This window comes from Panthera pardus, unplaced genomic scaffold (assembly GCF_024362965.1).
Source record: "Panthera pardus isolate Hobbes unplaced genomic scaffold, ASM2436296v1 HiC_scaffold_17, whole genome shotgun sequence".
NCBI classification, from domain to species: domain Eukaryota; kingdom Metazoa; phylum Chordata; class Mammalia; order Carnivora; family Felidae; genus Panthera; species Panthera pardus.
In genome coordinates, this window is record NW_026526732.1 from 76,424,638 (window position 1) to 76,436,703 (window position 12,066).

The following is a 12,066-nucleotide window of genomic DNA, read 5'->3' on the forward strand; positions in this document are numbered from 1 at the left end:
TCTAGCTCTGTGAAAAATGCTAGTGGTATTTATTTTTATTTTTATTTTTTTGTTTAATTTTGAGAGAGAGAAACAGAGCACAAGCAGGGAAGGGACAGAGACAGAGGGAGACACAGAATCTGAAGCAGGCTCCAGGCTATGAGCTGTCAGCACAGAGCCCTATGTGGGGCTCAAACCCACGAACCATGAGATCGTGACCTGAGCCGAAGTCAGACGCTCAACCAACTGAGTCACTGAGGCACCCTGCTGGTGGTATTTTGATAGGGATTGCATTAAATGTGTAGATTCCTTTGGTAGTATGGACATTTTAACAATATTTGTTCTGCCAATCCATGAGCATGGAATGCTTTTCCATTTCTTTGCGTCCTCTTCAGTTTCTTTCATAAGTCTTGTATGGTTTTCAGAGTACAGATCTTTTACTCTTTGGTTGGGTTTATTCCTAGATATCTTACTGTTTTTGGTGCAGTTGGAAATGGGATCAATTCTTTGATTTCTTTCTCTGCTGCTTTGTTAATGGTATATAGAAGTGCAACAGATTTCTGCTCATTGATTTTATATCCTCGGACCTTGCTAATTCATGTAGAAAAGTTCTAGGTACTTTTCTAAGCACTAAAAATGGAGCAGTGGGAAAGAAAAAAAACCCCAGACAAAATCCTGATCTCATGGAGTTTGCATTGTGGTTGGAGACACAAACCACTGATAAAAAAGCAAATGGCATGCAGAAGGTTCTAGCAATACCACGAGTGTCTCCTGGTGCCTACTGGAACTCCTAGGCAAAGGACTGACAGGCTGCACTGTCTGCTGTTCTCTAGGCATCCAGGAGAGAATGGTTGGGCCAGCCACAGCTGAACACTATGGATTATCATTAGGAAGGGCCCATTGAGCTCCTGGGGAACAGAACAGCTCCAGAGGACCCCCAACTGAACTTGTAACAATGGGGCATTTGCGGTCATAAGAGTGGCTGCTAGTGGAGAAAAATATCTGGAAACTGGACACCACCTGTGCTGATAGCACTTGGGAGACCTTCTGCTGAGAAGTCAAGATTGTATACAGCTTCTCATTCTGGAGGTTCTGGAGCCATCACTCCCAGCTAGCCCTTGTAGGCAATTTACAGTGCTCCACTATGTGTCATTCAGTGGACTAATCTATTTGACTTTCTTCAGTCTGTTCCCTGACCCAGAAGTTTAATTAAACATAAGGCTTTTTCATCAGTGACATGAATAAATGGGCCTATTAATATAAAAAATAAGAAGAAAGAAAGAGTTGCTCATCTGTTGACCTCCTTCACCTACTTTCTGAGGTTCAATGTGTTCATTTCTCAACAGTCAGGGACTGTCATCTACCTCTGGGATGAACCAAATTATCTTTTCCCCTGAGTAATAAACCTTCTAAAGACTTAGGAATCACTGTTCTACCATTGCAAGAAACTTTCAGGGGCAGAGGAGGATGGCTGTAGAATCACCCATTACAAAGTCAGTGGACACATGTCTACCCATCCAAGCTGTCTTAAGAAGCGTCAGTAATGGTCATAATGAGTGAACCCAACCATCATCATTTTGGTGCACTTTTGCCAGACCCAGAGAAACAGTTGTCAGTCTAGTCAAAGAAGTGTTTTGGGCTTCGGTAGCCCCAGGAGGAGTCATCTCCAGGGGAATGGCTCATCTCATTCTTCCAGATTAATGACTACTGGGGTTTCTCTGCTACTACTTCCCCTCTTATTATATTCCAGCAAATCTCTTCAGTCCATTCTGGGTTTTTGTATCAGCCCATCAGTTATATTTTGTTACTTATTTTTGAGCTTCATGTTTTTTACAGTCAGTGTTCATGTAAACAGATAACATAGTATAAAATAATAGGGTTCTAATGGACATACTGGCTGAATCTGTAGAGGCTTTAGAGAGGCATTAGAGAGGAGGGAGCATTTAAGGTCAGGCTTGAAGGACAGAGAAGCAGAGAAAAATTTTTGTCCGTGGTGTCATGAAAGAATAAAAGGGTGTGGTATGTTTAGGCAATGGTGAGAAAGTTTGTGTAGCTAGAAATGTACTAAGAACAGTAAGAGATAGTTTGGGGGAGCAGTGTTGGGTGTCTCAATTATATGTAAGGCATTTCCTGATCTATTTTATAGGTTGAGGAACAGCAGGTCATAGGTGGTTCATAATTTTAAAATGTTCATAATTTAAAAATCTTTTGTAACTCCTATTCATTTATATATTTAATGACAGTAATAATATTTATGTCTTTCATTTGCATATCTTCACATCATTTTCTCCATTACCTAATTTCAAACCTCAAATATGAATGACACAGACCTGAAAATATTATAGTACTCTAATATATAAAGATGAGGAAAATGAGGTATTGAGAGATTACACAGTTGGATGGCCTTGTTTAGGCAATACCAGATGTTCTGATTTTTAATTCCATATATTTGTTGGATTTTAAGTGTGTGTACATCTATAGTTTTTGGTTATTATTTCCTTTAAATTACTGTTTGTTTGTTTTTTTCCTCCATAGGACTTGGCTTTTACCCTGGAAGAGAGACAACAATTGAATATTCATGGATTGTTGCCACCTTGCTTCATCAGTCAGGATATCCAGGTTCTTAGAGTAATTAAAAATTTTGAGCGTCTGACCTCTGACTTTGACAGGTAACATATTCCTGAAGATGATTTTTATGTTTCTCTTAGGCAGTTGTCTATTTTTTTATTGGATGAGGAAGTTAAAATATTTAGCGATTTGGACAGAGTAGTCAAGTTTGAGAAGAATTTGCCTAGAAATACAATGATGTTTTTAAAAAAAATTACCTTCAATACCAGCATTTGAATAATATAAAATTTTCTTTTCTAAACTATATCCTCAGAGAGACCACTTTTCTTTTGTGATCAAATGGTTGCTATAAAGGTGAATTATCAGGAAATGCTATTCTAAAATATATATATTTTTTATTTTGAGATAGAGTGTGAGCAGGGGAGGGGCAGATAGAGGAGAGATAGGGGACAGAAGATATGAAGCAGGCTGTGAGCTGTCAGCACAGAGCCCGACAGGGGGCTCAAACTCATGAACCGTGAGATCATGACCTGAGCTGAATCGGATGTTTCATTGACTGAGCCACCCAGGCACCCCAGGAAATGCCATTCTAGACAGAGCAAAACAGGTCATAGTGGCTTTTAGTCAGACTTTAAGTTCATTGTAGATAAAAGCATACTTTTTCAACTTCCAAGCTTGGTTCTAACACTACTGCAGATTTGGGTCACTTACTTTTAGAATTCAGTTTCTGTGTCTGCACAAAGGTGAAAGTAATGTTTTCCCTACCTTTGGAATTAGAGAGCCCTTGGTTGGAATTCTGGCTGTATTTCATGAGCAGTGGGGCCTTGAGCAAATTGCTGCAGCCACTGCCATGACCACTGTACATGCCTGGCCCTGTGCTTTTGACCTGGCCCTTTCTTAATAAGGTACTGAAACCCTCCAAACCTCAGGTTTTTCATTTGTGGATTAAAAGAAGTGACAGTTCTTTGAAAATATTGCTGCAAAGGTTAGAAGAGGTAGCAGACCAGTACCTAGTAAGTATTTGTATTAGGGTTCTCCAGAGAAAAAGTACTAACATATACAACATACATAACCTGCTGGTTCTATATAGATTGATTGATTGATTGATTGATTTTAAGGAATTGGCTCACATGATTGTGGAGCTGAGGTAAGTCCTAAATCCGTAGGCTGACTGGCAGGCTGGAAACCAAGGGGAGAGTTGCAGTTCGAATCCAAAGGCAGTCTTTGGCAGGATTCCTTTCTGCCGTGGGGTTGAAGAGAATAATAATAATAATAATAATAATAATAATAATAATAATAATAATGAAGTAGTAGTCCAATTTCCCTTTGGTAGTCAGGATCAATCACCCCATCCCAACCCACCCCAAAAGAAAAGTAATTCTTTTCTTTGCTTGTTGATTCAGAGGCATATGGTGCCCAGAGTGGCTAGCAGTGGTTTTAACTTCCAGTTCAGTGAAATCATTGTCTCCTGGTAGAAACATTCCTCCCTTTGGAACTAAGACTTCTAGGCCGGCAGAGCATAAGTTCACAGGGACAGGAAGCAGAAATTTTGTTAGTGGGTCACCGGAATGGCGGGGGGGGGGGGGGGTCATAGTGGTGCCACTTTTATTTCCATCCTTTGGTTCCTTGACCTGTGAATCCTGGCTATAGGAGAAATAGCACCATATATTGGACACTGATTCAGAGTATAGCTAGCATTCTGGAGAACCTTGCCCCAGCTTTGCAAGGTGTTGCCACCTACCTCATACTGTAACTGAGTCACCAGAAGGCCATTCTACCATTCTGTCAAGCCAGCTGCTTCAGGATGGTGGGAAACATGGTAAGACTAGTGAATTCCAAGAACATGGGCCCATTGCCTCATTTCATTTGCTCTCATTTGAAGTAAGTTCCTTGATTAAAAGAAATATTGTGTGGAATACCATAGTGGTGTTTAAAGCATTCTATAAATCTGTGGATTGTAGTTTAGCCAGAGGTATTGTGTGCAGAGAAGGCAAATCTGTATCCATAGTAAGTGCCTATTCCAGTTAAAAAAAAAAAAAAAGCACCACTCCTCCATGATGGAAGCAGTCCAGTGTAATCAGCTTGCTGCCATGTAGCTTGCTGGTCATCCCTTGGAACGGTGCTGTATCAGGTGCCCAGCATTGGTCTCTTCTGCTGGCGCATGGGGTACTCAGCAGTGTCTGTAGTTAGATTGGTCTGGTGAGTGGAAGTTCATGTTGCTGAGCCCATGGATAACCTCTATCACTGCCATGGCTACTTTTCATGAGCCCATGAGCTTCCCAGGGGCAGCTTAGGAAGGAAGCTGATCCATTTGCCTAACGTGTATGTTTGCAGTTTCTTGAACTCCTTTACAATCTCTTTCATTTGTTCTGTTAGTCTTTCCTTCAGACTCAAATGTTTTTACTTTACATTCTTTTCCTGGGCCATTTACCTCTACCGTGTAAGAGCTAGTCACGTTCATGTTTTTACCACAGACTGTTCCTCAAGTATTTATTGAACATCGGCTCAGTGTCAGGTGCTCTTTCAGACATTAGGATTATAGACAATGATCTCTGCCCTCATGGAACTTAGGTAAATTATTTTTAAAAATTATTAAATACTAAATAGTAAAATAACAAATTAGTATGCTAGAAATTGACAGGTGCTAATGGAAAAAAATAGGATAAGAGGGGCTGAGAATATTGAGGGATGGTATGGTTAGTTTGCATTATTATATTGTCATATTGATCAGGATAGACTTCATTGGGAAGATGACTTATGAGTGAATAATCAAAGGCAGTGAGGTGATTAGCCATGAGGAAATCTGGGAAACAGTGTTCTTCACCTGGTATGTTCCAGGATCAGCAGGGAGACTTATGTCTGGATCAGAATGAGCTCGGGGAATATGGTAGGTTGGGAGGGGAAGTTAGCAAGGTAATGGAGGACAGTTTCCGAATGGCTTTGAAGGCCACTATAGGACTTTGGTGTTATTCTGAGTGAAATGGGGAGCCATTCAAGGTTTTAAGTAGATCAACAAGACCTGATCTATTTTTCAAGAAGATTGTCTGCAACGTTGTGAATAGAATGTAGACTGGAAGAATATTTAGGAGACTATTACAATAATAATAATTATTAATACAAGAGATTAGACCCAGGATGGTAGCAATGAAGGTGTGTAGATTTTGGGAATATATTAAGGGTAAAGCCAACTTAATTTCCTAATATATCAGAGATGAGTGTTAGCTTTCAGAGAAGAAGAGGAAGCAGCAACGAAACAGGAAAGGAATAACCAGTAAGACAGGAAGAAAACCAAGAACAGTATGATGGCCCAGAAGTCAAGTAAAAAAAGTATATTGAGCTCTAAGGAAAGACACCTGTGTCAAATATTTTGACGGGTAAAATAAAATGAGGTCTGAGAATTGATCATTGATTCAGCAGTGATGATTTCCACATAACTAAATCAGTTTTAGCTTGGCCGAAAGTCATCATCTTCAAATGTTACAGGGGTTGGTATAACCCATCTGTTTGCCAAACATTAGAATCCTTGTATCTCTGGCTCCAAATTTTGTGCATTTTCAAGTCTTCTGGTGAATGAAAATGAACCTAAAAAATATGGTAAGACTGTTAAATGCAATTTTGCAAGACTATTTTAAGTTGTACTCAGCGGTTTGGGTGTTATTCTATGAATTCTCGAAGGTTACAGGTAACATAATAAGGTTGGTGTTTAGAAAGGTAACTCTGGGTTAGAAATGCCTCTAGAAAGAAAAAGGACATTTGATAAGATGATAAGAAAAGTCTCTTGAACTTGCCTACCTTAGTAATTTTTAGAGTCACTGCTTATTCCTTATTGTCTACTTTTCATTTCCCTTGGTTATTCAGTACTACAAGTTAAAAGATGAAGTCTATTTACTTAATATTTAAATTCTATCTATAGTGGCATTTTCATTTTAAAATAGGGATAAAATCTTTCCAGGTATTAAATAAACCTGCTGTTTCAGCAATGATTTTAATGTTTGAATAAACCTCACACAGGTTCATGGTTCTTCATTCTTTGAGGTGTTTAAGAATATTTCTAAAGTCCTTTTTGATCAGATGTTGTCTTTATGACCTAAAAAGTACTTAATACTTTGTTGAACAGTGGTTAAAAATCTAAGCAGCTATTTCATGATTTGTTGGAATATAGATCTCATTATGTCCAATTTCCACAGGTATCTTCTCTTAATGGATCTTCAAGATCGAAATGAAAAACTCTTTTACAGAGTGCTAATGTCTGACATTGAGAAATTCATGCCTATTGTCTATACCCCCACTGTGGGTCTGGCTTGCCAGCAATATAGTTTAGCATTTCGGAAGCCAAGGTATGTAAACTTTCATTTTAAATACACTTGAGTCTTTATTTTTTTGTAAAGTTTTTATAATAATTAAGAAATTATTGAATGGAATTTAATTTTGGAAAAATTGAAATCAAATTTCATTTAAAAGAACTTCAGATATAAATATGTGTAAACATTAAAAAATATAGTATTATTTTTCTAGATTTAAGATCATGGGAAAGCATTATAAGCCAATTTAGGTTTCCTTTTATAGACAATAAATGAACTTGTTTTTTATTTGGGAAGAAAGTAATTGACCATAATTAAGCTTGACTTTGAAATGTTAATTAACAGTATTTTCTATACATATTAGAAGTTAAAACAAGGATTCCAAATTTTTCTGAAAATGAATACATTTTCTAAATTAAGAGTTGGCATTAAAGTAGCTCCTTAAAAAAAATAAAGTAGCTCTTTTGTTGATTTTCCTTAAGTGAAATATTAGTCACCTTTAAAGTTGTATAAAATATAGAATATAATTTTTCTAAATCCAGAGCTTTATTTTATTAATTATATTACTTTAAATACTTTGAAGCAGGACGCATTTGAAATAAATAATAAATAATACTTTTAACAGCAGCAAAATCAAAAGCTCAAGTTGAATATATTTATGCTTCAGAACTTATAGTTCTGAATTTAAAGATAAAAAATGTTTGTAAGTTTATACCACAAGTAAAAAAGCTTATTAAAAGAACTGCCATTGAAAGGAGTGTTCCAAAGGTAATATCTGAAACTTAGATTGAATATGTGGATTTCCCATAGATAATATTGGTAATATTTAACACACTTGTGTCATGTTATTCTTTGTATAAAGAAAAGAATTGACCCCATCATCCCTTGTATAAAGAAAATAATTAGATAAATATCTGTAGATGGTCTGTTAAGTTACATTAATAGCATATATCTATATTGCATTTATAAAACAGCTGTATTAACAGTGGATACATATTTTATTAATAGAGCAAGAGTTAGAATTTAGCTGGTAATTGTATTGTGAAGAATAATTTTGGGGGTATAGAAGTATATTTATTTTTTAATCATACAAACAATATATCTTCATTATTGAAAAAATGAGAAAATACAAATATGCAGAAGGGAGAAATGCTTTGGAAATACCTAATGTCATTATACCAGAAAACCTTTAAATTCACACAAATATATACTGTTTTCCTTACACAAAGATCATACTATATAAGCTCTTCCTTATCTGTCTTCTCTCAGTGACATGAACATCTCTCCATGTCTATAAAGTGTGTTTCTAAAAATAGTCTTCATAAAAGCATAAGTGTGTAACACTCGGCTGTTTTAAAATGTAATTTAAGCATATTTTTTGAAATTGTAACTGTTTGGGATATACTGAGAAATGCTAACTATAAGAGATGTAGAGGAGCATAACTCAAAGGATTTGGGTTGAAGTTGACATAGAAGTCCCAATAGCAACAATTACTTTTTGTGCATTTAGTATACATTAGATGATTTTCTAAGGGCTGAGCATACATTGGTACACCTATAAATCTAAGAGCAGAAAAGATAGGGAGATAAAAAATAAGTGAACTGTCTAGGATGTTGGAAGGTAATAAATATTAGAAAAACTAGGGCAGGAAAAGGGCATTTGGAGAGTCCATCGCTCAGTGGGGGGGGTAGTTGCACCTTTAAATAAAGTGGACAGTGTAGGGCCTCATTGGAAAATGATACCATAGTAGTGAGGGGGGGGGCAGTCATGTAGATATAAAAGGAAACATGTGCCAGGCCCTAAGTGGGAACATGCCTGGGGACAAGGAGTTGCATAGAGGCCAGTGTGCTGGTGGTGTGAGAGAGAGGAGAGTGGTAGGTGAAGTCACTGGTATAACATAAATGAGAGAGCACAGAACCTGTAGTTTCTTGGAGGCTAAAGAACATTAGCTTTTACTAGTAGTCGAATGGATAGAAGAACCAGATGGCCTGGGTAGCAGGCTATTGTAAACCCAGTGAGAGAGGATGGTGTCCAGATTAGGCCAGCATTACAGTTAGGGGTGATGGAATTATTCTGGATAGATCAAGAAAGGCATGAGGGTTTCCTGTTGGATTGGAGGCTTCCTAGAGCAGTGGTTAGAAGTGGGCTCTGGAGTAGATTGCCTATATTTTCGTACTTGGTTTTGCTACTTGTTTTAGTCTTGAATACATTATTTATCCTTTGTATGTCTTAGTTTCCGCCTCTGTGACATGGGGATTAAGCTGCAGCCCACCATCCTTTATCTACATTTAAAAAATTTAAATTTGGGATAAAACCTGATGTGTCTGAACCCATTTGGTGGGAAGTGGAACTGAATTTATATAAGGGTATTTATAGTATTTATCTTAGTGTTATCTGTTTTTCTTTAGAAGTATTAATATATTGATTATAGGGTGCTTGCCAGAAATAAATAAATTGATAGATTAAAGGAAGGGGAAGAGGAAGAGATGGGGCAGGAGGTAGCAGAGCATTTGTAACAAAATGCTCACAAATGTTGAATCTTGGTGGAGATATTCATCTTATTATTCTTCCAACTTACGTACAGTATTTGAAATTTAGGTAAAGGAATGCTTTGCTAACAGAGAAAGTAAAGTTCCTAAAACTATTTATATATGATATTTATATATGATCTATATATTTATATAAATAAATATATAATCATATTTATATATGGTTGCTTTATGGCAGTTTTCTTTCATGTTGATTTTTAATGTGTAGATCTTGCTAAACTTTTGATGATTTTGAAGTTCTTTAATGGAATTCATTCTCCTGGCTTCTCTTAGGACTGTAAAGAAAGGAACCTGTTTGACAATGTGTTATGTGGGATATATTTAGACATTGTATTTAATTGGGCAGAAAACTGTTATTGTGTTTGAATAATAATGGATCTTTCAGGCCTCATTTAGCATATAGATTATTTTTTAAAGCCAAAATTGACAAATGTCTATTTAATCTTTCTTACTGCAACAGCAAGTATTGTAAGACATTCAGAAAATGAACAGGAGGATTCCTCTTGTTATATTTACTTTGTATAATTGGGGGTAGCAATTAGGAACATAATAAGTGAAAGTTAAGAGATAATAGTACAAGTACTGAGCTTAATAAAATTGCAAACAGGTATATCTTTGATCTCATACTTTCTAATATAGCTTAACGATATTGATACAGGCTGGCTGGGTCCAAGGACCCAGAGGGAGGTCCCGTAGGACCAGCCAGGAGGGTTCTTGGCTGTTTTTTAAGGTATGGAGAGTGTGTAGATATGGACAGAGTGTCTGGGAGACTGAGAAAGGAAGGAAGAGTGAACCTCGTCTTTGCTTGGGGCCTGGAGTTTTTATTGAGGATGGTGGTCTGGTGCCCAGATCTTGTCAGTAATCCAAGAATGAAGAGTATTTAGGTATTCTCCATAAGTCACTTGTACCCTGCAGCCAGGGGTCTTGAGTCAGTGGTCTTGGAAAACATTCGTGATGACCCTGCCTGGTCACTCCTTCAGTGTTATCTATTGTGCTCAAAGTCTCCAAAGAAATCATTAAATCCTTGACCTTTGCAAGGAAGACATACATTATGTGTTCTATGAGGTGTGTGTAGGGGGGTGGGGCATAGGTCCTAGCAAGAGTAGAAGCAGAAAAAAAGAGAAAAAAGTAAAGAGTGAATAAAGCAGTTTTTCATGGGCCCTTTGAGTTTCCCTGTCTCAATATGATACTTTTCTATGACTAGATATTTATTTTTCATTTTAAATATGGCATTAAAATCTGGCTAGGTATCCAAAAATAAGTTCTTATATGAATAATTCTGCCAACATATTTTTTCCTAAGGTATGATGCTGGATTATCCATTTATTGGTCTTCTGTGGAATTTCTTTTTTCTTTGGCATAGATACTTTGGGTTTTTCAAGATGTTGTGGATAATGATTTTTAAAAATGTCGAGTTTGTTTGGATTATCTTGTTCCCATGTACCCATAACATTTTAATCCTTGCAGAATTTTCAGTATTTGGTATTGCAATATGCTTATGTCAGCATATACAATTGTGGCTAATTTGTAGATAGAGGTGATTTTTGGAGCTAGACATGATTCTTTTTGTATTTTTGCAGAATGCTGAGCCTACTGTGTTACTTGAATTACTTGTATTCTGTAAAACTTTTTTTTAAAAGAAAAATTTAATGCAAATTGATAATGCAGGTATACATAAAGAATCGCTAAAGCAGATTTATGTAATTTCTTTGGAAATATTTTTACCTGTTTTATTTTACACTGCATTTTCCAAGAATCCTCTCTTTCTCTTCTGAGCTCTTATTAGCTACATATCATTTTACCATGCCTTTGGCAATTAATCATGTTCCTTCTTTTGATATTTCTAATGTTCTATCAAAATACTCTTGGTCTGTTTTTATTTTACTTTTTAATTTATTTTTTATTGACATATAATTGACATAACATTATATTAATTTCAGGTGCACAACATAATGATTTGATATTTGTGTATTGTGAAATGATCACCACAATAGTTTTAGTTAAAATCCATCACCATACATGGTTATAAAAATTTTTTTTTCTTGTGATGAGAACTTTTAAGATCTACTCTCTTAGTAGCTTTCAAATGTGCATTTTTATTATATGCAGTATTATTAACTGTAGTCACCATGCTGTACATTACATCCCGTGACTTATTTATTTTATAACTAGAAATTTGTACCTTTTCAACCTTTTTACCCACTTCACCTACTTCCTGTCCCCTATGTTTGGCAATCACAATCTGCTCGATCTGTGAGCTCAGTTTTTTTTTTTTTTCTCTTCTTGGTCTTTCTTTTTGGTTTTTTACTATTTATTTATTCCCAACTAGATTGTAAGCATCTAGAGAGAAGGGATCATATTGTATAAATTATTCCTCTATTTCCCATGCTTTTAAGCTTAGTGCCTGGGTAGTGCTGAATATGTTATTTGGTACCTCCTAGAAATAGCAACTTAATATTACTCGATTCATTCGATCTCATAACAAAGCATAAAATACTGGTATGTTCTTTATTTCTCCTACTCTTTAAACATATTATTCTAACAGGTAAATTTTCATAAAGAATTGATTTGAAAGAAATTGGACTTACTCTGAGCAATCAGGCTATGAGGAAGTAAAATTTTGTTTACATACAGACAATACAACTGTAAACTTCTATAATCTTCTTTT

General features: G+C 36.1%; 1 protein-coding gene across 1 annotated transcript in view; it reads left to right on the forward strand.

Annotated features, from left to right (window-relative positions):
• ME1 (malic enzyme 1) overlaps positions 1-12,066 on the forward strand; it is a 188,168-nt gene that overhangs the window by 25,033 nt on the left and 151,069 nt on the right. The window contains exons 2-3 of the mRNA XM_019442753.2: positions 2,515-2,648; positions 6,735-6,884. Coding sequence (XP_019298298.1) covers positions 2,515-2,648; positions 6,735-6,884 — 284 coding nt within the window. The remainder of the gene's footprint in view (positions 1-2,514; positions 2,649-6,734; positions 6,885-12,066) is intronic.